Raw genomic sequence first — 26,452 nt, forward strand, 5'->3', positions numbered from 1 at the left:
GTTTTGCAGTGTCTTATTTTTCATTTTTCTTTTGTGTCTTTTACAGAAAAGGTTAAAGATGAGTGAAGCCTCCCCGAAAGCAACAAAGGAAGACAAGTTTCGCCCACTCGGGACTGCAAGAACAAAGCCAAATGTGCAAGATGTTTATAATCCAAAAAACTAAAACAGAAAAAGAACTGTTTTTTTCTCCAGGAGTCTCTGCATCAACATAAATACATGTTGTAAGCGCATAAATACAATGGGGAAAAAATATTTGATTCTCTAATGATATTTTCATATTGAATCTGCATGCTGTCTAAAGATTAGAAAAGTATCCAATGCTCATAGATACACTGTCAGAGACAGAATTTTAAAAGAATCCAGGAAATCACATTCTTTGATTTTTAAAGAATTTATTCTTATAATAGTGCAGAAAATAGGTATTTATCTCCTAAAACCTAACAAGAACCGACAACAAGCTTCTCACAGACCTATTGCTTATTCTTTTAAGTCCCACGCCAATCATCTTTTGATCTATTTTAAATTTGTTCCTAGAGGTCTTTTAATTATGATTGTGACGTTTTTAGCCTAAATTAGAAAAAACTGTTGTTGCTTTTCATCAGTTATTGCGGAGCGGTAGTAGTTCATTAGAAATCAGAGTTGTAGGCAGAAAGTAAGCCCGCCCCTACTTCAGTCCCTCACACTCCTTAGGCTAAAATTTGTGGTGCAACAAAAATGGCGAGCAATATTGGAACTACCCAGCCAGCCAGTTTTGAGCTAGATGCAGCTCAGACAACAAAATGGAAGACGTACATGGATCAGTTGGTCTGACAGTGGATGCATCTGAATGGAGCAGGGCAGAGAGCTTGTGACTCGCGGTTGTAGCTACTACGTCACAGCTACGAGCTTTTCGAAATGGCATTTTTTCGTCTGCTCCTGATTGTCAACAATTTGAACAAAGAAATATCCTGAAATAGGTTTTCAAGCTCAACATTTTCTTTATGTGTGTCCTACATTATTTTTTATTTTTATTTTTTTTATACACTGTATTTTATCCCACGAAGGGAAATTCTGTCTCCGCATTTGACCCATCCCCCTGGGGAGCGGTGAGCTGCAGCCGAAACCGCGCTCGGGAGGCAGTAGCGTTAAGGGTCTTGCCTAAGGACCCTCACTGGGTGATGTTAACTGCTCGCCATTGATATGGTATTTGCCCCCAGTACCATTGCTCATTCCCCTCCGGGAATCAAACCCTGGTTTCCTGCATGGTAGCTTCCCACCTTACCAACCGAGCTACCCAGCCGCAATTTTTTATCCCCCTTCGTGGGATAAAAAATACATTATGAGAAAAATGCCACAAAAACCTGTTAAAATGACCAGAAACACAATTTCCATTTGCATGGGTCTTTAAAGACCCATTCAATCTGTCCCGTGTTATCTCTATAAATGGCCCCTGTCTACACTTAAAGGGCCTATACCATGCAAAATCTTTTTTTGAGCTTTTAAGTGTAATGTTAATTCCTCACTAAAAACAACCCCAAAGTAGTATTTTGATCCATTCACGGATTTCTGAGTTTTCCTCTAAAAACCTGCTCTCTGAGCACCAGGCCCCCCCGTCCATGAAAATGAGTTCTCACGAGCTGACCAGTCAGAAAACAGCACCTTCCAGAAAGAGTCTGCACTGCCAGCACCGCCCCCAGGCTAACTGACACACCCACTTTCTCCATGGAGCTGGTGGTGATCAGCTAAACACGTTCCTTCTACATGCACAATGTGCACATTCATCTTTGCAAAAGTTCAGATGTTGTTGGTTTTCATGGACAAAAACGCAGACATGTTGCCAAGGCCGACTCTAGCACTGGGTGGCACCCACAAGGACAGAAAGGGGAGCCTTAGAGATTGAGGAGTCCTTGGGGACAGCTGTTTGACCACCGGGGGACAGTCTACCAGCTGTCCCCAACTTGCCCCCTTCCTCATATAACCACATATTAGGGTGAGGGGGTGGGGGGTTTAGCCTGCGATACGCCTTGGGGGGGGGGGGGGGGGGGGGCTACTTGGCAGTGGTCCCCCTCCCATGGTTGCCGTATGGAGTGGGCCCCCCCTCTTTCGGTTTTATTTGCACCTTAGACATGTAGGGCCCTTGGTAGGGGGGGTGCTTGGACATCACTGCCAGCAAGCAGCAGATGTCGTCCTAGCACCCTACCCGCCAATTTTAACTGCACCTTAGACATTTAGGGCCCCTTGGTGGGGAGGGTGAGTGGACATCACTGTGAGTAATCAGGAGATGTCCCCTCAGTGCCCTACCCGCCAATTTTAACTGCACCCCCCTTAGTACACACACCCGTCCCCCCTCAAAATATACATTCCAACACAAACACACACACATGCACACACATTTTGCAAGGAAGGTGGGACTTAGGACCATCTGTCCCCTACCCCTTCCCTGGTGGGGGGTACGGGGCCCTTGGCAACGGCGGCCGTGTCCCCTCCTGGGCCCGGCAGTGCTCTCTCCGCGCAGGGAGAGGGTTCACATTACACCTGAGCCGGTGGTTCTGGTCCTTGCCCCTGAGCGCTGGGCCTCGCAAAATTTCCAACTGTGGCCGAGCCTGGTCGGGCCATGTTTACAACACCCCTTGTGGGCCCCCCTTTTCCCCGGGGTGCTCCCCTCCTAGGCGGGGGCGGCTGGCCCCTGCCTTGCTCCTCCTTGGACCAACCGTGGGCCGGGTGGGTGGCTGCCTGGAGTGCGGAGCATGTGGACATTTTTGCAGCTAGCAGGTGTGTTGATAACATTTGAGTGTGTGTGTGGACAGGCCCCGCCCTTTTTATACTACATTTGAACCTTACCGTAATGATAAACAACCAGTAAACTTGTTGCTTTATGCTGCTTCATGGTCTTATCCCCCCCTCCTATTATCACCCTCCTACCCCCTCCCCCCCCCCCCTCTCTCTAACATCCCCCTCTCTTCTTCCCTTCTTTCCTTTTCCGTCCGGTCCAACACCAAAGATTTTCAAACATGATTGAAATTAATAAAGTTGGCCTCAATTACAAAAGGGGTTTATTCAGTTTACTATGAAATGCTTAAGAAAAGCATGATAAAGGCCCTTCAAAGAGTCACACTGCAACCTCTCCTGCCGTGACCAAGACCAAAGAGCTGTCTAAGGAACCGGGGACAAGAGCATATACCTATCAAGATTGGCACGGACTACCGTAATATACAAGAAGCAACAACTTGGTGAGCAGAGATAAAATGTTGGAGGAATTATGAGAAAAGGAAAAAAACAAAAAACAATCTCTCTCCACCTGAAGCTCCATGCAAGATCTCATCTGGTGGGGTACAAATTATCTAGAGAACAACACGGAAATAGGGTAGAGGCTTCGTTAATTGTCAGAATTAACAAAGCCTCTTGGATAAGAAGTGAAACGTCTTCTAACTTTAAAAACTAAGTCCAGATGACAGCCCCTAAACCTACTACTACGATGTTCTTGCCTATCCAAATTTATTCAAGTTATAAACTGACCAATCAGTGGCTTCAGTAAAAGAAGGAAGTAAAAAATGCAACGGATTGTTGATGTGTAGAGGTCAATCAAATATGCAAGCCCCCACTGACCAAAGATACTTTCATTGAATCCACAACAAAGAGGCTAATAGCTCTGTTTTTGCTAATGTAAGTATCATTGTCTTTTTATTCATCCATCTTCTAAACCCGTTTGTCCCTTTTGGGTCGCGGGGCTGCCGGAGCCTATACCGGACATCCCCGGATGTCCCCTGCCTAGTCTGTTAGGGCCACAAATTACACACCCACAACACCGGGAGCCGGGCATCACGTCACAGCCTGGGGGTGTCTGTGTCACTGTGGTGTGGGCTCTGGCCCTTATCTCGAGCACCAGCCTTCTCCAAAGTTTCAACTGTGGGTTTGCCTGGTCGGGCCCTGTTTACAACACTACTTGTGGACCCTCACTTGTCTTGGGTGTCGTCCTCCTGGTGAGGGGTGGCTGGCCCCTGCCTTGCTCTCTCCTGGACCAACCGTGGGCTGGGTGGGTGGCTACCTGAAGCGTGGGTCGGGATTCTCTTGGGGGGCTTGGCTTGTGCCTGGGGTTGGGGTGGGGGATGCTCGTCTAAGGCTCGGGGTGCCCTCCTGGGTGAGGCCCCACGTTGGGCCCTCCTGGCACGGCGGGGGGGCTGCTCTCCTGGTTGGGCTGGGGCTTGCACTCTCTGTCCCCCCCATGCCTCCCTGCTCTCTGGCATTGGCCCCTGTGGCGGTCCTGCTGGCCCTGGCCGCGGTGGCTGATGTGATTTCCCGGTGGGCGGTTGTTCTTTATGTGCTACCGTGCGGGTGTTGGGGGGTCCTGGCTGCCACTGTTGCTGCGGTGGGGGCCTTCTTTTTACACTCCATCATCCACCTTAGAAGAACATAAACACTCACTCAGGCACATGGCCCTGTTCCAGAAAGCAGGTTATGCTAGCTCCCACGGTAAGTTTGAGGCTAAGGAAGCGGATAACCTCAACTTTCGGTTCCAAAAATGGAGGTATGTTTCAGGCTATGTCAAGTTGCCATGTCAACTCATGCTCTGAACATAACCTGGTCTGGAGCAGGTTTAGTTGAAGGTTAGTTTGTTTCAGAGGTGAAGCAGCATGGCGTGTCCATTTGAAGATGATTTAGTGAAAGAAGAAGCTCAGATAATACTTTTTCCACCGTGAGAGGGTGATAAGACCACATATAAATGTTGGAAACATAAACTTTTTTACTTTGATCTAACTTAATTATTTGCTTCAGTTAAGATAAATATTTTTTGGAATTCAGTCAGCCTAAAAATAACACGTAGTTATCAGACAGTTATTATACTTTCATTCAAATTAATCAATTAAGTAGGTGTAACTTTGGTGCTGCTGTTAGTTCGGCACCGCAAGGGATTGTGGGATACCATTCCCTTTGCCTGTCTGGACGGATTTGGGTTTAAGTGTGGGTTTTTGACCAAATGTGTTTAGTTGTTTAGCTGTTTTACTGTGTTTTGCCGAGTTATTTTGTCCTGTTATCTTTAATTCTTTCTGCACCATGAGTGAGAGGATGATGAGGATATATACCAGCCCTACTGGTTATTGGAGTAATGATAAATTCAGAGAAATGGTATAGTTACAAGTTCCAAAGCTGTCTTGTTTCATTTATTTTATTGCTATAAAAATGTCTGTCTGGACGGATTTGGGTTTAAGTCTGAGTTTTTGACCAAATGTGTTTAGTTGTTTAGCTGTTTTACTGTATCTTAGAGTCATTTTGTCCTACTATATTAAATTCTTTCTGCACCATGAGTGAGAGGTGGATGACCAAACCCCCTGTGCTAAATAACGTTGCAAGAGCAGAAGTTAAAGTCAGAGTCATGAACACTTGCATCATTTATTTTAATGTTATAAAAATGTGAATATCTGCGGGCTTAAAATGAGAAATATGAGAGTTCAATAACTTAAATAAATTAAGATGGATAAACATTAAATTGAATATGAGTAAGATGACATTTAGTTAGAAAAATATCTAAATTTGAGTTGTTTAAACAATTATTGAGTTATATAGACATAAGAAATTAGGTTGTTCCTCCTTTTCTTTTCCGTCTGGTCCAACAAAAAAATGTTAAAAATATAATTAAGATGAATAAAGTTTAGCCTAAATTACAAAAGGGGTTTGTTCAAATATACAACCCCCTGTTGTAAAAGTAAAATGATGTCCAACACAAAAGGCCTTAATTTCTCATCTGTTTGCGCAGCTGTTGGACAGGAGAAGTTGAAAAAACAACAAACAAAAAATCACACACCCACATTCACACCTAGAGACAATAGGCTCCGTGCACGAAAGAAGGCAGTTCTACTTCCGCCGCCTTGAGTGTGAGGCCGACCATTTCCGGCTTGCGACTTCTATAGCAGCGACACGGCAGATTTTGATTGCGAAAGATGTTATATTTCACCCGTTTTCTACAAGGTCTCCCGAAAATCGACGTGAACGACATCTACAGGATTGTCGACCAGTGCGTGGTTACATGGGCAAAATATCGTGTCTAAAATATATAGTGTCGAAAATACCGAAAGGAAATCTGTCCCGTTGTAGACAAACCTGTGCTGTCACATATTTATGCAGCAGCTCGGTAATATACGAGGCGATCTTCCAAACGTGCTTTTATTAATTTTATGAATATTATGAAGTGCCTGTTTGCTCATCATTTTATATTTAATCCTTGTGGTCAGTGCTTTTCTTGTGGAAGAAGAACAGAACTGAAGAACAACCCAGTGTTAGGATAGGCTAACAACACGGGCTAACAACATTAGCCTTTTGATGGAGACAAAATCCAGGACAAACCATGTGGGAAACGCTGCAATCTGCATCCTGGCTGCACGTAAATGATCAGCCTTTATTTGTCGGGGCACAATTAGAAACACAATTCCATGTGTCGTGATTTTTTTGAACAGTTTCTAAGGACTGAGCGGCATTTCTGCTCTGAAAAGCTCACACACGCTGTGTGCTCTGCTCTGTCCTCGCGAGTCCGGCAGCCGCTAACCCAGAGCGGCGGCTCGGCTTTCAGTCCGAATTCTCACACACAACAAAACAATAAAACGCACACGTAACAAAGCATCTCTCCCCTCAAACACATTAATAAATCCGGCTGCTCTGCTCAGAGAGGTTCACTCGGTCCACTGGCACCGGAGCCCGAACGCAGAGCTCGGATGCCGGGTCCAGACGTCAGTGGACACGCATCCCCCCCACATCTCCCTCGTGAGGGGGGAAAGAGAGGGGAGAGCCAGCGGGGCGAGAGCGGAGCGGGGCTTTTCACGGGGCGTCCGTAGAGCCGCTGGTCGGTCCCGTATGAGCTCACTAGCTTTCTCTCAGCGAAACACCGTCTATGCATGACGTAACCCAGAGCAGCAGTGACACACAATCGGAATGAACCGTTTACATGAACAACGATCGGTATACCCAGCTATCTCGATCGGAAAGAAATTTTGATCCGAACGAGTCTGACCGGGGCAGAATATTCCGAACGGCGTGTTTACATGACGCATTTTCCTTCCGATTGCTGCAAATACGAAACACGACTCGTCTTGCTTGGGGTGAAGTCCTCCCGCCGTGTTCACCATCCATTCGGCTCTCACCGACACATATACTGGAAAGCTATGAAAGCTTATATTAGTACTGTTGTACTTTGACAAATTCGCACACGGGTACACAACAATGTTGTGATGTCTTTGTCACGCGTTGAAACACCAAACGCCTTTCTTTTACCCGAAATCCGCTCCTATTTACTCAAAACTAGCAACTCAACAAAACTCCCCACAACAATAACACGACCAACAGGAAGTTGTCGGCCTCACACTCGAAACACGGAAGTTAACCGGAAGTTCTATCGTGCACGTAGGCTGTGAAGCAAGAGCGCTAATCACTGGCCCACTGTGCAGCCCTTTTAGTTTCACCTTAATAGAAGTACATGAGAAAAATACAGAAATCACCTAGAAAATGGCACCACTATATCATTTTCCTCACTTATGTTCAACCCCATAACAATCGTCCCCTTTTTATTAGTAATGGTTTAGTCCAACTTAAGCACCCAGGAACTGACAACATTAAATATTTTGCTCACTCACACTGTCATGTTTGCATACTTTCTTACCTATATTCCATTGTCCCATTGTCATCAAGCTCTACCTTTTAACTCTGTTACATGCAGAAATTATATTTACTGTTGTTTTAAGAAAAATAACAATTGTCTTGGAAAACTATAAGCTATTGATTTCTTGTTTTCCTCGTGTCTTATGATGCTCCATATTCTATCTAGGCCTGCATCTAGGTCCAGCCCAAGTCTTCAACTCCATAACAAAGTACTGTGACTTGGTTGAATCATTGTTGCAAGGCTGAAGGTTAAACTTTAATTTAAATAATTTAGAATCAAAGAAAATATACTTATAATTGTATACACAAGGGACATGCGATAATCAAAGCAATGGAAAGATCTGTTTTTGATGCGTTTTAAAATAATAGTCATTAACAAGTCAGATTAGCCTGTGTCCTGTGAGTAAGATTGTCCTGGGAATTTAAAACAGCGTTACCAATTAATCTCTAATAATATGGTGGGAATGCCTATTTTCTGTTAGGTTAAAAAAGTCCATCGCGTAGAATTCACAGGATCCATGTGAAAAAGAGTGAATGGATGAATGGAGCCATATAAAGTGAGAATTTGGGCAAGAATCTTCCATCAGTGCATTAAGGCTGAAATGACCGTAACCCTTGTGCTATCCTAGGTACTTTAACATTGGGAGTTGGGTCATCTAGACCCACTAGACAGTGCTCTGAACCTTTTTTCTTCAATGATTTGTGATCTTCACTGGTGTCCATGGATTACATGAAATCTTTCCACCTTTATCCACCTTTGTCATGGTAGGGAGAACACGTCCAAGTAAGAGGGGGGGGGTCATCTAAGATAGCACAAGGGTTAATCTAGTAGAGGGTGTTGAAAGTCTGTATTTCCCAGCAACAGCCCCAAGACATCCCAATTCTTGAGAAGATCTGGATAGAGGAATAGACTAAATCATCAGCTACAGTGTGTGGACACCTGTTGAAGACTTACAGGAAACCTCTGTCATTACCAACAAGAGTTACAATACAAAGTATTGAGGTGAATTTTGTTGTTCACCAAATATTTATTTGGTGCAGAGGTAGAGCGATCGACTTCTGCACAAGGAGTCGCATGCTCAGTTTCTAGCTTTCCTGCCTGTGTCAAAGTGTCTGTGAGCAAGACACTGAACCCCACAATACTCCTGATGGTTGAGATTCGCTGCATAAGTGTTTGAATGAATGTGCATCTGACTGTAAAGTGCTTTGGGCTTTAAGGTAAGATAAGAATATTACCCTTTTATTTTCAGCTTTATTATACAAATAAATACTTTCAAATGTATACAATACATTTTTATACATTCTGTGTTGAAGTGTATCTATGATGAACATTTTCCTCTTTTTAAATTGGACAACCTGCAGAATTGGTGGCTGTCAAATGCACTTTTGATCCACTGTATGCTGCAAAAACAGAAAAATGCAGTAAACATGCAGTCGTGCAACAATAATAATAAATAATAATAAACTTTATTTGTATAGCACCTTTCCAGAAAAAAATCACAAAGTGCTTCACAGTACAACACGATAAAACAACAGTAAAACACAGTAAAAACACATGTTAAAAAGAAATTAAGAAAAAGCCATTTTAAAAAGATAGTGTTTTCTTTTAAAAAGCAGCTAAAAACCTGAGTCCACAGATCTGAGGCTGAGAGGAAGAGAGTTCCAGAGGGATGGGGCCACTGCGGCAAAGGCTCTGTCTCCTTTAGTTTTTAATCGGGTTCTCTTAACAGCCAGCAGACCCTGGTCACATGACCTCAGTGACCTGCTGGGAGTGTATGGCTGCACCAGGTCTTTTATGTAGACTGGTGCTTGGTCATTAAGAGCTCTGTATGTTAAGACCAGGATTTTAAAATGCACTCTGTAGTGAATGGGGAGCCAGTGCAGCTGCATTAACAACGGGGTGATGTGTGAGAACTTGGATGACTTGGTTAAAAGCCTAGCAGCAGCGTTCTGGACAACCTGGAGCCGTTCTAGAGATTTTTTACTTAAACATGTGAAGATGGAGTTGCAATAATCAAGACGGGAGGATATAAAACTGTGAATGAGCATCTCCATCTCAGAACGCGACACAATTGGACTCAGTTTTGCAATGTTTTTAAGATGATAAAAGCAAGAGCGAACAAGTGACCCGACATGAGAGTTCAGGGATAAAACCGGGTCTAAAGTTACACCTAGGTTCCTGACAGAGGACTTGATAAAAGAAGCAAGTGGACCGAGCTCATGGATTATCTGGGGGAGACAACTGTCAGGAGCACAAACTAGGACCTCAGTTTTGGGTTCATTGAGTTGGAGAAAGTATTTATTCATCCAGCTCTTAACTGAATCCAGACACTTTTGTAAACTCTGTATTTTAAAAACATCCTGGGGTTTAAAAGACACATAAAGCTGAATATCGTCAGCATAAAAGTGATAAGACATGTCGTTAAAAGAACTTAAAATATGCTGTAAAGGCAGCAGATATAAAATAAACAATAAAGGTCCCAAAACTGAGCCTTGGGGCACACCAGAAGTGAGCGGAACAGAGGAGGACTTAAACTTGGAGAAAACAACAGAGAAAGATCTGCCAGTCAAATATGAGGAGAGCCAGTTTAAGGCTGATCCGGAGACCCCAACCCAGTTTTTCAGCCTGTCCAAAAGGATGTAATGGTCCACAGTGTCAAAGGCTGCGGTCAGGTCCAACAACAGTAACACAGAGCATTTTCCTGCATCACTCTGCATCAGGATGTCATTAGTGACTCTGAGAAGGGCTGTTTCAGTGGAGTGAGCTCTGCGAAAACCTGACTGAAATTGATCGAATATCCCATGACTGTCGAGAGCAGCTGTAAGTTGTTTGGCAACAACCTTTTCTAAAATTTTAGACATGAAAGGAAGGTTAGAAATAGGTCTAAAACTGCTCAAGAGGGAGGGGTCAAGCCCAGGTTTTTTAAGGAGAGGAAGAACAACAGCTTCCTTAAAGTGCTCAGGGACTTGACCAGACAGCAGAGACGAGTTCATTATTGACACGACACAGGGACCAATGGACTGGAAGACATCTTTGAGCAGAGAAGTTGGCAACGTGTCGAGGGAGCAAGAGGATGACTTCATTGTCCCAACTAATCTGACTAGCTCAGGGAGGGAAACAGGTGAGAATGTGTCTAAAATCACAGGACGAGGCGGACTAGGAATAGAGCCAGAGCCAGGACCAGCTGTGTGACACAGAGAGCTTCTCACAGATCTGACCTTTTCAATAAAAAATGATAAAAACTTTTCACAATCATCATTTGAATGGATGGGAACAGCAGGTGAACTGGGCATAACAATATCACTCATAGTGTTGAACAGCACTTTAGGATTACCTCTGCTTTTGGAAATGAGATTAGTGAAATATGCAGCCCTCGCATCTCTAACAGCATTGTTAAAAGAGACTAAAAGATCCTTAAGATGAAGGAGATGAACATCTAGGTGAGTTTTTTTCCATAAACGTTCAACTTTTCTACATTATTGTTTCAGACGGCGAATACTGTTGTTAATCCAAGGGGAAACCTTAGTGACAGGAGCCAGTCTAGTTTTAACAGGACAGACTTCATCCAAGATGGAAAGACAATAACGGTTAAAGTTACATAATAAAGTATTAACATCGGTACACGGAGAAAGAACCAGGTTAAAAGCATTAGAAAAGACCTCAGCTGTGGAGGAGTTAAGGATGCGAGAGCTGACTTCTCTGCGTACAGGCAAGAGCGACACAGAAAAAGATAAATAAAAAAAAAATGCAATGATGGTCAGAAATAAAAATGTCCTCAGAAAAGATAAAATCAACATGCACACCCAAGGTAAAAACAAGATCGAGTGTACCACCTTAAACATGTGTGGATCCAGACACATGCTGAATAAAGTTAAAAGAGTCCATTAGGCTAATAAAACCTCTGGCAAATAGGTCAGAGTCATCATTAATGTGCATGTTAAAATCACCAACTATCAGGTTAGACAGCTTCATAGTGGAAGAAAGAAAGTCTCTGAACTCCTGTAAAAACACACCATTTGATCCAGGTGGACGGTAGACAACGGCACAGAAAAGAGGGTACTTATTCCTGACTTTGAAAATGCAAAAGTGCATCATACAGACAAACATGCAGCAGGCGTACAGCAAACTTTCAAAAGTCGTATGAGGGGTTTTTCCAGGCTCATCCTTCAGTGTAGGTTCTGCAGGGCTTCAGGTCATCTCTCTCTCTCTCTCACTCTCTCCGCCCCCCTGCAAACCTACAGAGCTTCATCCTTCCGTCTCTGTAGCTGCAGTCGGTGTTTCTGCTGGGCTGTGTGTAAACCCAGAACAAGAGTGGAGTGAGTTTTTCAGGCTTTATCCCATGTTAGGAAACGTGGAGATTTCAGCATCTTCATGTTTGAACTTTGAAACAGTCCAGCAGCTCTCCTTCAATCCATATGATTAGTTCTCAGTGATCTACTGGAGCAAATTCCTTCAGATGACCCACTCCCCTCATGACCGCAACAGTGAGAAGACAGACCACAGAGAATAGACATGTATTTGAAACAAATGTCTTTGAAACAGATTCAAAATACCCAAAGGTAGTATAGAAAACATTAAGTTCAAAATAGTATCAGTCAATAATGAGCTGAAAGTTGTGCCTTGAGCCTGTTTATAAACTCTGCAGCATCAGGCTCACTCACTGACCCAAGGCATTACAGTGGAGGAAGAGGCTTCATGATGGGTTTGAATTAGACTCTGGGAGCAGCTAGAAGGCTGGAGATCCTGAGGGTCAATATGGGACAGCTCCTGAATGAATGGACTTCTGGCAAATTCAGTTCAGGAAAGTCCACTGGTCCCCTTCATTGAGGGATGGGCTTCTTCAGTGGCTGCCCATCACACATCGGATTACGTACAAAATACTTCCCCTGAATTTGAAATCTATCCACAACCTTGACCCTCCATACCCGTCAAACCTTTTTCATGTTGCAATACCCAGCCGTGACCCCCACCCCCAAAACACTCTTCCTTTTTCAACTTCCACCACTTGATCCTCTGCTCTGGCCTTGTCCTCTTCATCATCCTCACCACAGTCATCCTCACACCATCTGCTGTCTGGCTATACTCTCCCAAGACATCACTTTCCAATCACTGATCTGTTTTAGAATCCGTCTGCTCAAGATGTAATCAGGTGTGTGCTGAGGAAAAACTTTAGAACAGTCAGTCAAAAGTAATTTCCAGGTTTTTAAGCTCATTTAACGATTAAAGACCAACTCCAAAAAAATTGTGTTTTTAAGATGTTTATGTAGCATTTTCCTGTGATAGAGGACATATTTAAGATTGAAACTGCGTTTCTGAGTATTTCTTTATTCAAAGTGTGAAGAATCAGGAGGAGTTAACAACCCGTGGTTTGAAAAAGCTCAGCTTTGTGACGCAGCAGCTGCCATGGGAGGTTTAAAGTCTCCCTGCTCCGCTCCAATTCTGAATCCTCCACTTAAAAACAATCACAGTAGATCCATTAAAGTCTTCCTATTTGTCTTCTGAACTGCCCTCTGGCTCAAAACTCCAAAATTGCTCGCATTTTTTATTTTTGCTACACTAATATTAGCTTGGGGTTGTGAGAGGCTGTAAGCTAGCAGGCGAGATCGTGAACAAAGGAATGCTGGGATATCACTGTAGGGTTACTTCCAAACCTACAGTCCCGCCCACAACCCAGAGGCGAATTTCTAATGAGCTCCTGCTGCGCTTCAGAAAATATGTCTTGAAAAACAAATTAGGTTTTTTGATTTTTGCTAAAAACGGCATAATCCTAATTAAGAGCACTGGGAACACTTTTACAATGGATACTAATATAGTTGAATTGGAACGTTCTGCTGGTTTTTTGGTTTTGGCTTTAGGACTAATTTTTAAACTGCCAGGGTCTTTAACATTTATTAAAAGCTTTTAACCAGATACTTCCAATTACGTTTTACAAATGGGTGAAATGTGTCCCTGATTTATGAGGGAGAGAACTGTATTATCTGCAAAAAGAGGAGCACTCCTGTTGTGAGATGTCTACTTACAAAATGCACTCAACGTTTTAGTCAACATGCTCCACTTATAGACTTGAACTATTACAATTGAACAAGAGCTTCTGTCATTTTTGAAGTTGATTTAAAACTTAACTGCAGCCAGATAAGTTCAACAGGTAACTTCTGGAGGGCTGTAAGTACGTCTTCATTTCCCCTCAGTGTAAATCGAACCCTGGAACAGGATAACATCCAGTACAAGTCAGTCTTTGTGATTCATCTTTTACTTTGTCTTTGAGACCAGATGTACTGCTCCTGCATGACATCAAAGAAACTCGGAGAGCTCACGTGGTTGTATTTAAAACAAATCTTCACAACTGATAGAAAGCTTCCAAACATCACAAATGTATTTTTATTTAACAAAACATTTATTTATTTTTGTATTTTTAATATAAACAACTAATCCAGCTGCATCACACCTGTAGAGCTGCATCTGTCCTTGTTTTGGGTTTGGGAGCTGAAAGACAGAAAGAAGATGAGCAACATACTGTCCATTCCTGTGCAGCATCAAAACCATCTCCTGTACACTGTATTACCAAAAGTATTCTCTCCCCCATCCAAATGATCAGAATCAGGTATCCTGATCACCTGGCCACAGGTGTATCAAATCAGCACTCAGTCATGCTCTGTTTTTACAAAGATTAGTAAAGAATGAGGCGCTCTCAGCAGCTCAGTGAATTCCAGCGTGGAATAGGGCTGGGCGATAAAACGATAAATAATTGTAACACAAAAGAACTTTACACTAAACTTATTTTGAAAGGTCAGAAATGAACACTCGTCTGTTGCGAGCATTTTCTCCTCTTTGGGCAGAAAAAGTTAGGTTAGTCACCACAAGGCGAGTAAACGTTTGTGTAAACTCAGTCATATTCATTTACTCTCCTTCAGGGGGGTATTCCAGAAAACAGGTAATGCTAGGATGATTAGACCACATATGGATGTTGGAAAGATGAACTTTTTTACTTTGATCTAACTTAATTATTTGCTTCAGTTGAGATAAATCAATTATTTTTAATTAAGCCAGTTTAAAAATAACATGTAGTTATCAGACAGTTATTATACTTTTATTCAAATTAATTCAATTAAGTAGGTGTAACTTTGGTGCTGCTGTTAGATCGGCAACGCAAAGGATTGTGGGATACCATTCCCTTTGCCTGTCTGGACGGATTTGGGTTTAAGTGTGGGTTTTTGACCAAATGTGTTTAGTTGCTTAGCTGTTTTACTGTGTATTGTCTAGTTATTTGTCCTGTTATGTTTAATTCTTTCTGCACCATGAGTGAGAGGGAGGAAGAGGATGATGAGTTTATTTAGCAGCTCTACTGGTTATTGGAGTAATGACAAATTCAGAGAAATGGTATTGTTACAAATTGGAAAGCTGTCTAGTTTCATTTATTTTATAGTGATAAAAATGAAAATATCTGCAGGCTCAAATTTAGACATGAGTTCAAGAATTACAATAAATTAAGATGAAAAACTTTAATAGAATTGGACTAAAATTACATTTATTTAGATAAATATGTAAATTTGAGTTGAAAAAAAATATTTTATATATTTGGTGTTGCCCATGTTGGTAGATAGCCTTCTGACTGATTGTGGGGGGGCACAGGTGCCTTTATGCAAGCTAACCACCTCAAACAGGTGCCACTCATTTAGAATCATGAGCAGAGTGGAGTTGGACTATTTCAAAGCAGAACAGCAGGTCTTTGCTGGTCAGAAATCTATCTGATAATCAAGTGATCAAATACTTTTTGACCTCACTGTGAGGTCAAAAAGTATTTGATCACCCTGTGATTTAGAAAGTTCTCCCACTTAGAAAACATGGAGGGGTCTAAAATTTCCATCATAGGTGCATTTCCACAGAGAGAGACAGAATCTGAAGAAACATTCAGAAAACATGTTGTATGCTTTTTTTTAAACAATTTATTTGTACCCAAGTGATCAAATACTTATTTGTCACAGTAATATACAAATAAATTGTTTAAAAGGCTTGAAAAACAGACTGAACAATTTTGAAAATTATATCCCACCGTTTGGGTTCTGCTGTTTGTAGAAAGTTTTCAGAATCTCCACAGCTTCATCTGCTCTGTGGCCTGAAATACACTAAACACAAAAACACAAGCTGACACAAAAACATCTCCACATCAGGGCTGCACGACATGAGGAAAACTCAAGATATGCCATATTAGTCATCAATATTGCGATGACGATATAACTTGCGGTATATGAACAAGTAGCAAAACAACCAAAAACCTAATTTCCATTTCACTGAAACAGTATACGGTAGTTTAAATAAGAGTTAACCCTAGTCTACATAGGAGGCCAACATCTAACAAAAGAGCTCCATCCGATTGGTCTATAATATGAAGGCGTGCATCTGGTTGGTCAAATGCATAAATGGATTTATTTGATTTGTTAAATACTTCCAACTACCATAAGATTTTTAGTGATCTTATGGCAGCTTGCAGGTAACAATTTATTGCAATTTTTGGCATCTTTTGCGATATGCGTATTGCACAGCGTGATATTGCGATAACGATAAATTTGGGATGTATTGTGCAGGCCTACTCCACATAAACACATTCATCAGGAGTGAATGCTGACCTTAAATGTGGTCCCAGTCTGCAGCAGGTCGGCAGAGGAAATGTCCAGAACAGAGCCACAGCCTCCAAACCGCTCATTCCAGCAGCCATACACGACCAAAGCCATGTCTGACAATCGGCTCAGAAATGACACTTCAAACTGAGGTTACATCCACGTCAGACAAGAATGCTCCTTAGGAGAAATGCATGTCCCCTAAGGACCACAAGGCCGAGAGGAGAGCCACACAGGAGCAGACAGGATACTGAGCAGGCGCAGGGCTGCAGCACACATGATGCATGGTTCCACCGTGACGTACAGGACTGTGTGCTCACACACGCTTCTCAAATCCAGGTTGCTATTGCGACACCAGTCCAGAAGCTCATCCAGAGCGACCAACTCAGCGTGACGAGTGGCCTGAAAAACCAGAGAACCGTGAGAAGCTGCTCATACTAATGCCGCATCAGAACAAAACCTCGAGTTAAAATCCTGTTTACACTTTAGAATTATTCCTACATTCTTAGTCTTGTTAACTTCATTCCTTCCTTTCCCAATTGCTTGATCTTTGTAGACCATCAGACATCCGACAGCCACTTCTCCATTCTGCAGAGCTTCTCTGGCCTGCAGAAACCTCAGTGACTTACTCAGGCGTGTGTGCACATCTGGGGTAGAAGGACTGACATTTTCAGACAGCATGTTGTCCTCAAATAAATACATCTACTTTCATATAACTTGACTCAAGAAAAAAAGTGTTTCATAAAGAAATGCACCAATGAGAGTTAAAAGTAACGTCTTTAAATGTCGTTTTTTTACCTATGCACTTATTAGCGCAATAATGGTAAAGCACTGTTGGGTCTTTCGCCTACAGAAAAGCTGGTCATTACGTTCTAAGGAATAAATTAACACACAAACCCGCTGTAACGTGGACCACTCACCATTTCAAACGCGCGAGACATCCATCTCTCGATCTCCTGATCGTTCGGACCGAACTTCTCCATCGAGCCGAACTTCTCCATCGAGCCGAACTTCTCCATCGAGCCGAACTTCTCCATCGAGCCGTGCTGTTTCGGGTTGTTTTCCACTTTTTTGTCACACTATGGACACCATCACACCGGAAACGAACAGGGGAAGAAAATATTGAACGGACCGACCCTCCGTGTTTCCGATTACGTGTTTTCATTGTTTGTGTGTGTGTGCGCGCGCGCGTGTGTGTTTTTTAAAATTGAAATATAATCATTACAAACTATCGCAGACAAAACCACACAATGATGCAAGACACAGCTCTCAAATAAAAAAGTAACAAACAAACACGTATAAATAAAATATAGAAATCTTTCAGCATAAATTAAATTTCAAGGCAATCATAACCTGGAGCATAGATCAGTAATGATCCTGTAGAAGTGTTACAAATGTCATCAATAAAAGGATTTAAGCTCTGAATGTGTGAAGGAATTTGTTTTATTATTATCATTGTTTAAATGTATTTCTTTAAATGTTAACTCAGATTGACCTTTTTACCTCTTCTAAAAACAGTTCTGTGTGTTTGGTCATCTGCTTCTCATGCCCAGCCAGGAACAGGGGGGTTTTACGACACACTGTCCTCAGCTGATAAGTGATACTGTTTAAACTTAGAATCCAACCAAAGGGGTCATTGTACGACACCCCCTAATGAACTTTTTGTCTTTGTCTTGAATTGTTACCTCCCACTTGTGTTCTTAATAAAAGCAGCACAGGGAGGGGCAGACCTTTGAGAAGAGAAACGTGGTGGACCTTTTCCAACACATTTGCTCCTCTCCCTCGTGCATGAGAAACTTGATTCTTGTTGTGGTTTGTTGTTTATAATTGTGTTTTTCTTTAATGTCTAGATGCATTTATCTGACATTCTTTGGTCCATTCGAGCCGGATGACAACATATCTGCGTCCTTGGGGGAGGACCATGCCGATTGAAGTCTGTGCACAGCCCGTGAGACTAGGTCTCCGGAGGAAAGTCCGTCGTAGTGAATTCTACGCCGGCCAATCGACTGGTCTGATCCCTGGGTCCGGATTGACGTTATTCGTTAACCAGTCAGACCACAACGACAAGGCAAGTACAGCGCTTTTTCAGGGGTTCGAGTCCCCGAAGTGGCCCAGAATTCTGAGGGACAGGTTCAAGTCCTGTTGCCTAAAACACGTGTGGGTTTGGAGTCCCGGAAAAGTCCAGAATTCTAAATAAAGGTGTAGGTTCGAGTCCTGCAGCCTAAAACGCGTAAGAGGGTTCAAGTCCCTAAAAGGCCTAGAATAACAACAAAAATAAAATAAAAAAAGTTTTTTTTTGGTGTGAATGTATGTGCATGTGTGAAAGGAGTGAACTTGTTCGAAGCAGTGAGCAGCTGGAAACCTTGCGGTGTTAACACAAGGCTGCTTGTTGGGGTAGAACAAGATTTCATCTCATAAGGCTTTAGGTGAAAAGAACCCAGAGTCTAAAACGGGTTTTGCTCCTGGGAGGACCCTAAACGTGTGACCGGATCAGACAATAGGTCTGACCTAGAAGCTTGTTGCACGGGGAGTGAAATTCGGTCCTGAGAGAAATTCTCTGTTGGTTCTGATCACACTCTGTGACTAACGTAAATAAAAAAAAAATTGGAAAAATTAAAAAATGGGGGAATTCAAATAAAAAAGTTGAATTGACATGAGATTAAAAATATATGGAAAGAGGTTCATCCAGGTTCAACTACAATTTTAAGGGGAATGTACTGAATTAGTTCAAAGGTTACAAATTAAAAACAGAATTAAAAACTAAAAAAGAAACAAAAAAATGGTGAAGAATTAATTTGTGCAAAACTGTGCTTAAATGAAGCAACGAAAAATAAAGAATGGCATTCAGAAAAGTAAAACTAGAGAAGCATGTCTGATTCCTAAAAAAGAAGAGGATAAATCAGTTGTGAGACTCAGACCCCTGCAACAGCAGGCTGCAGCAGGCTGCAGACCGAGCAGGAGCAGGATGAAAGGGGGGGAGAGCAGAAACCAGCTGATTTCTCACCTCCTCCCTACCAGGGGACAAATGCTCCTCTGTTGACGGGTTTTTACCCACCAGTGACTGATTTAAATAAACCAGAAAAAGGAAAAATAATGTTAGGAGGAAAAGGGAAAAAAAACTTGAATGGAGTAAAACTATGGGGGTTGGTTTGGAAGAAGCTGGAGAGTCATCTGAACCCAATGATTGAAGTGTCCAATCCTAGAGCTGGAGAAGATGGCCAGAGGCCTACACTTCTTTTGCTTAGCACCTGGACATTAGAGGATGTACGGAAGGCAGTGAGGGGAGTTATCTCTCACGGGCAAATGATGGAAGTTCAGAGAGCTTACCATCTGAATGGCATTGAATGTCAGCAAGCATGTATGACTGCTATGAAAGCAGACTGGGCAAAAGTAAAGGAATCCTATGAATGATGACAATCCACCCAGACCTCTTCCGCATAACAGTCTAAGAGTTAATTCAAAGTCTTACACTTTTAGGACAAAGAATTAGAGAAGCCTTTCCAATGAGACCTGATTATGGAAAGATTGGTCAAACTAAACAAAAAGATGGAGAGTTAGTGTCTGATTTTAGAGTCAGATTTGAAGAAGTTTTAAAGCTAATTGTGGACTCAGAGATAATGATGATGGTCCCTATAGACAGCAGCTGAAACAAGTTTTACTGCAAGCTATGAGACCAGAGATTGCAGACTAGATAAGGACACTTTACATAGATCTACCAACAGGAGCACTACAACAGTTTGTGAATTTTGCTGTTCATGCAGAAAAAATTGATGGTGAATAGAAAGAAATTTAGGAATCAAAGTGTAGATACATTTTGGCAGGAAGAAAGTAGTGATGTGTTTTTTGGAAGGAATGTGAACAGAGGGAGAAATTGTGGTCGTGGAAAAGGAAATTTTAAAGAAAATTTTAGAAGAAGGTCTAGAGGAAGTAGCAACAGAGGGTCAGAGCAGGTTGATGATGGATGTTGGATTTGTGGACAGAGAGATCATTGGGAGAGAGATTGTCCTGAAAGGAAGAAATCAGATTGACTAGATGGTAGAAGTAATGTCAAGATTAACAATGAATCTGAACCAGAAATTCAACGAATTTGTGATGAATTTTTAGATCTCACTGAAGTTTGTCTTATGGAAAAGCCAGAAATAACTCTTTATGTTCAGGGACAATCGTTTGTTTTTCTTTGTGATTCAGGGGCTTGTAGAACTGTGATAAGAAGTTATTACAATGATTTTCCTAAGTCAAATAAAACAATACAAATGAGATCTGCAGATGGTCAAATTGAAACTAAACATTAGAGTAAACCAGTTTGTTTTGAAAATCCTGACACTAATGAAACAACAAGCATTCCTGTGGTTTTAGCACCAAACTGTCCTTTTAATCTTTTAGGGAGAGATGTCATGATAAGATTAAAGTTAGGAATTTACCCCACCAGAGAAGGGGGGATGCAAGCACGACGTTGCCCCGATACAGACATCTGTGTGCTAGAAGGCAGAGGTGAACCACACTATTATTGGATTTTAGATCTACCTAAAACTGATCTTGGACAGACTGCAAAAAACTTAATGGAGAAAGCAAAAGCCAGAGTGTCACCCCATGCAGATTTTATGTCTTCAGACATTCTGTATGTCATGTTAAGATGCAAAAAGTCTCCTGGTCCTGACAGGAGATATGACGAAGCAGTGAGTAAACTAGGATTTCAAAAATGTACAATAAATGATTTTTATTGGAAAGATGAAACTAGTTTCTGTACTGTGACAGTTACACCAGAAGCAAAAAACTTAATGTGTACAGAAAGAGTGACAAGTTGGAAACAAATGGCAGATGCAGTTCCATTTATTTCTTGTTCTAAAGGTTCACGAGAAAAATGGGAAGAAATGAAAGAACATGTGCAGGAAGTGACCTATACTTTGGACTGGCAGACTGATCCGGAAACTGGAATTTCTACCAATCCTGAAACTTAGTTTAAAAGGATTGCATTAAACTGGGTAGTGATTACACAGGCTAATGTGCATCTGACTGACAGAAGTAGCTGAGTGAAAATTATGTTGACAGAGGAAGAGGAAGATTCTCTTAAAGACCTTCCACAGTCACTTTGGACTAAAGAGCCAGCAGATGTAGGGTTAATTACAGGATGCCCACCAGTGGTCATTAGATGGAAGAACAGAGGGTTTAAAACATCAACAGGAAAACCAGTAACACATGTAGACTTACTGAAAGAATTATTAACTGCTGTAATGTTACCATCTAAAGTGGCAATATGTAAATGTGAGGGACACACACAAAAAAAAACAGATCATATTTCTAAAGGAAATGCCTTTGCAGATGCAACAGCAAAGCAAGCTGCAACAAAAGATGTAGAAATATGCACAAATGAGGATGTGACTGCAGATGCAACCACTGATGTTTTAAAGGAAATGCAACACAGTGCACCGAAACAAGAAAAAGATTTATGGTTGAAAAAGGAGCAAAGTTGAACAAGGTCTTTATGTCAGCACAGAAGGGAAACCTATTTTACCAAAATCCATGTACAAATGGGCAGCAATTTTGAGTCATGGGCTTTGCCATGTCTCAACAGGGGGGAGGATGAACTTATTAGAGAAATATTAAACAACTTGTGGATTTATGCTCTATAAACTCTATAAAAAAATTTTTTTGTAAACAATGTGTTACATGTATGCATCATAATCCCCAAGGCAATGTTAGACCTAAGAGAGGAAAATTTCCTGAACCACCTTTTCCTTTCCATACAATCCATATGGATTTTATTGAATTGAATAAAAGTAAAGGATTGAAATATTGTTTAGTGATTATTGATGCATTTTCCAAATGGGTTGAAATTTTTCCATGTGCAACACAAGATGCTATTACAGTAGCTAAAGCTATTTGTAAAAGAATAATCCCAACTTTTGGCATACCACAAGTGATAAGAAGTGATAATGGTACAGATTTTGTAAATCAAGTGATAGACAAAATGGCTCAACATCTTTGTATTGATTTAAAGAGACATTGTAGTTATCACCCACAGAGTGCAGGATTAGTTAAGAGAACTAATGGCACTATCAAATCAAAGTTAAAGAAATGCATGGAAGAGACAAACAGACAGTGGCCTGACTGCATAGACTTAGTTCAGCTAAGCATGCGTATCACACGCACAGCAGGTCAACCTTTAACGCCTTTTGAAATGTTGTATGGACGTTCTTATAGGTTACCAGACATTGATCCTACACAGCAACATTCTCCAGATGATGATGCAAATTTAGTGGATTATTTGAGAAAAATGTTTACCACTAAAGATGTACAAAGGACAAATCAAGTGCCAGATTCCTTCTTATCTCCACAGGACACTTCACCAGTGCAGGTTGGTGACTGGGTGTTTGTGGAGGCCATAAAAAGGAAGTGTTGGTCCAGCCCACGGGGGGAAGGGCCATTCCAAGTCCTGCTGACTACACCAACAGCTGTAAAGATTGCTGAAAGGACGTCTTGGATCCACCTGTCACACTGCAAGAAAAAGCATCTGGGTGAGGCTAATTCCAACTGCTAGGTGGGGAAGTCTGACTACAAAGGGAGGCAGCTGTATAGAAGCTGCTTGTCTCAACGTCAGCGAAGCCGAGACATCCACCTAGTCTTAGGGAAGAAAGCACACCAGAACTCTTTTGCACTACACGGATCCTACACTGTTAGAGGACTTGAGGAGGTGATGTGCTAGTAACCTCTCCCTCCCGAAGATAGGTACATATCCACCATGGCGTGTCCAACTGGGCTAAGAGACAGTTTATTTTGTTTACTGTTCCTGCTATTCCTGACAGGAGCCACCACATGGATTTGGTTCTTTTGGAATCATTATCCACCCGCAAGAAGAACCACCAGTGAGGAAAGAAACATTTCTCGACGATGGCTGAGTATTGATGAACATGATGTTTTGAATAGTCCAAAAATGAACATAACTCACCTGTATATGACAAATTCTTGGTATAGGTATGTTATGTTACTGACTGACTAAAGAATAGATCGGATTGCTATGTTTGTTCTGTAATTGAAGCTTCATCCCTACATCCTAATTTGCAGGCAAAGCAATTTTCTGAGTGGAAAAGCGACTGTGTTATTGAATATAGTACCAGAGGGTATATTAGTACTGGAGCCGTCACCACTTCAAATGGAACTCTTGTAAGACCGAGTTGTAAGAGTTTGTATCAGTTTAAAAAACTGAAATTGACAAAATCATTAGCTCCATATGCTAGTGTGGAACCAGGAACTGTGTTTCCACATTGCGTAACTAACAATGGCACAGAGTTTTTAGGAACTTTGCCGACGAAGATGTGTCATGAACTTCTTGTTCCCTTCACAGTCCAGATAATCAATGACAGAGTTTCCCATGGTTATGCAGTTCCCTGCCCCAGAGGACGTTGTGTTGGATCTAATCCAGATTTAATTCCAGGTAACAATGGTACTTATGTGGTTGATCAAATGTTTTGGTTATGTGGGCAGGCCCTCTACCTCAGTCTGCCTAGAGACTGGAGTGGGATTTGTGCTCCCGTAAAGGTCACAGATCACACTTTCATAGTTTCTGCAGTCCATGAGCCTCACCTGCGCCACAGACGTAACCTTATTGATGTCAAGCCACATGATTCCATTTGGGGATCAGATGTACCTGGAGACCATAAACTCTGGAATACGGGGCAAAAGGTAACTATGGCATTGTTTCCCTGAGTGGGAAATGCTAAAAACGCTCTCAGAATTGAGACCATTGATTATTGATTAGGTTTATTTTTGAACGCTGAATTAAAGCATTTAAAGTCTATAATGAAGAAATGTCAAGCATGAGACTTAAGGTTCTACAGAACAGATTGGTTTTGGACTTATTGGTTGCTCAGGAGGGATGTGTTTGTAAAATATTAAATGATACCTGTTGTACATTTATTCCTGACAACACAGATGAAGGTCACAGCATCACTGAAGCATTACATCAACTTGAATAGGTTCAACAGGCAATGCAGGATGACAGGAAACCCCAATCTTGGGATTTCTTCTCCTGGTTTGCTTTTGGTTCCTGGTAGCAACTTTGTTAAAAATAGTGACACCTATTCTTATGGTACTGATCATATGTTGTGTGTTCACTATGTGCATTTTTCCTTGTATTCAATCTATGATTTCCAGAGCAGTGAATGGTGGAGTACAAAGTGTTCTTCTGAGTCAAGAATACAACTTGTTATTAAAGGGAGAACAAGATGACTGTAATGATTTTGAAATTGAAATGACTTGAAAAAAAAAAAAAAAAAAAAAAAACGTCTCATCTGAGTGTAAATTGATAGTGTTATGAAAATGAAGATGTCACAGAAAACTGAAAAGGGATGTGATATTGGATGTGTGATTTTGACATTTATCAATGATAAATAGGAGGGAGTATGTGAAGGAATTTGTTTTATTATTATCATTGTTTAAATGTATTTCTTTAAATGTTAACTCAGATTGACCTTTTTACCTCTTCTAAAAACAGTTCTGTGTGTTTGGTCATCTGCTTCTCATGCCCAGCCAGGAACAGGGGGGTTTTACGACACACTGTCCTCAGCTGATAAGTGATACTGTTTAAACTTAGAATCCAACCAAAGGGGTCATTGTACGACACCCCCTAATGAACTTTTTGTCTTTGTCTTGAATTGTTACCTCCCACTTGTGTTCTTAATAAAAGCAGCACAGGGAGGGGCAGACCTTTGAGAAGAGAAACGTGGTGGACCTTTTCCAACACATTTGCTCCTCTCCCTCGTGCATGAGAAACTTGATTCTTGTTGTGGTTTGTTGTTTATAATTGTGTTTTTCTTTAATGTCTAGATGCATTTATCTGACAGAATGCATTTCAATGGGTATAAATACAGTCTGATTTCATTTTTAAAACAGAAATTTTTGCCGATCTTTTTACCATTTTTGTGTAATGAATATGATATTTTCCCCAAATCAGGAGAATGTTCACTAAAATTGTTTTTTTTTAATAACTTACTGTTATAGAACAATATATCTTCTTCTGTGAATTTTATGAGGTTAATATTCTGACTAAGCCAGTAATGAAAATCTGAAGCTTCTGGCATGGTAGGGAGAACACGTCGATGTAAGGGTGGGGTCATCTAAGATAGCACAAGGGTTAATCACCCTGCTATGTTTCTTCCTTTTATAAAGGCAGATTGAAAACTATCCTATACTTTGTCTAGAACCAGTTCGCATAGACCAGTGCCAATAGTGTATAATCATTACACAGCAGTGTGATGGGCCTCCAATTATCTAATTTTGTCAAGTCCTTATTTGGACTTATGTGAACCAAAACAATGGTAAATGGCGTATACTTGTATATTGCTTTTCTACCTACAAGGACAAAGTGCTTTTACAGTCACCGACCTATTCACCCAGTCACACACTGGTGGCCAATCTGCTGTTAGCCAGAGGCAAGGTGGGGGTTCAGTGTCTTTCCCAAGGACACTTTGACTCATGGGCGTGCAAGGTGGGAATTGATCCTTCAATATTAAGGTCATGGGTCGACCGCCCTACCACTGCACCACGGCCGCCCCAGTCATTTCAATAAGTCATTTCTAGTGAACAAAGCAGAGCACAAACTGATTATAAAGTTATGGCTTTGATATTTGCTAATAGTATCAAAGAAGTTATGGATATAATCATTGATGAAACACAGTCAGGCTTCATGAAAAACAGGCATATCTCTAATATCAGACTACTTTTAGATCTTCTGGATTACTCTGATTTGGTACCCGATGATGGCTTAATTCTTTTCCTGGACCTTTATAAGGCATTTGACACAATTAGACAAAACTTTATTTTCAACTCTTTAGAATTATTTTGTTTTGAAGAATTTTTGCAGTAATACCTTGTACTCAAATAGTAACAGCTCTATTAAAAAGAGACATGGCTCCATTCCTAGATTCGACCCGAAAAATCAAATCAAACAGAAAATAAAACAAAAAAACATAATCAATGACTACACAGGGACTTATCTTTAGGAGGTAGCCTTCTGATAACCAAGACTCAATTTTTTAGACTTCAACACTCAATAATACTCTTAAAATTAATTGGGCCAAACATTTTCCTACGAGCCCCACTTCTATCTTGAAAATTATACCATTTTAGGTTTTCTTCCGTTTTGGAGGCTTTTACTTTATTTTGAACTATAATGTTGAGAAACTCCCAGTAAAACTCCCATCCTTCTATAAGCAGG

General features: G+C 41.3%; 2 protein-coding genes and 2 long non-coding RNA genes across 6 annotated transcripts in view; 2 read left to right on the forward strand and 2 right to left on the reverse strand.

The window, feature by feature from the left end:
- aig1 (androgen-induced 1 (H. sapiens)) overlaps positions 1–252 on the forward strand; it is a 31,622-nt gene extending 31,370 nt beyond the window's left edge. The window contains exon 6 of the mRNA XM_023953079.2: positions 47–252. Coding sequence (XP_023808847.1) covers positions 47–66 — 20 coding nt within the window. The 3' untranslated portion in view covers positions 67–252. The remainder of the gene's footprint in view (positions 1–46) is intronic.
- Positions 1–17,848, reverse strand: part of LOC144990184 (uncharacterized) — a 572,443-nt gene extending 554,595 nt beyond the window's left edge. Inside the window, exon 1 of the long non-coding RNA XR_013654173.1 lies at positions 17,735–17,848. This is a non-coding gene — a long non-coding RNA (uncharacterized LOC144990184). The remainder of the gene's footprint in view (positions 1–17,734) is intronic.
- adat2 (adenosine deaminase tRNA specific 2) lies at positions 13,980–17,379 on the reverse strand. Of its 3 annotated transcripts, XM_078943075.1 has the most exons (7): positions 17,245–17,360; positions 17,160–17,208; positions 16,741–16,845; positions 16,491–16,641; positions 16,249–16,355; positions 15,675–15,747; positions 13,980–14,107 (listed from the first exon to the last, which is right to left on the reverse strand). In XM_078943075.1, exons 1-7 carry the CDS (start codon positions 17,274–17,276, stop codon positions 14,064–14,066), a joined length of 561 nt encoding a protein of 186 aa, XP_078799201.1. In that variant the 5' UTR covers positions 17,277–17,360; the 3' UTR covers positions 13,980–14,063. The 3 variants fall into 3 exon arrangements, with proteins under 3 accessions (XP_078799201.1, XP_004085413.1, XP_004085414.1); XM_004085365.5 differs by having other exon boundaries at positions 17,160–17,374; XM_004085366.5 differs by lacking the exon at positions 16,741–16,845 and having other exon boundaries at positions 17,160–17,379.
- A 320-nt stretch (positions 17,849–18,168) lies between the features above and the next one.
- Positions 18,169–25,013, forward strand: LOC111947073 (uncharacterized). The gene is made up of 2 exons (XR_013654171.1): positions 18,169–18,307; positions 22,577–25,013. It is a non-coding gene; the product is annotated as an uncharacterized LOC111947073 (long non-coding RNA).
- The last annotated feature ends 1,439 nt before the right edge of the window (positions 25,014–26,452 follow it).

This window comes from Oryzias latipes, chromosome 24 (genome assembly GCF_053564925.1).
Source record: "Oryzias latipes strain Hd-rR chromosome 24, Olatipes_Hd-rR_3.1".
In the NCBI taxonomy this organism is placed as follows: Eukaryota; Metazoa; Chordata; class Actinopteri; order Beloniformes; family Adrianichthyidae; genus Oryzias; species Oryzias latipes.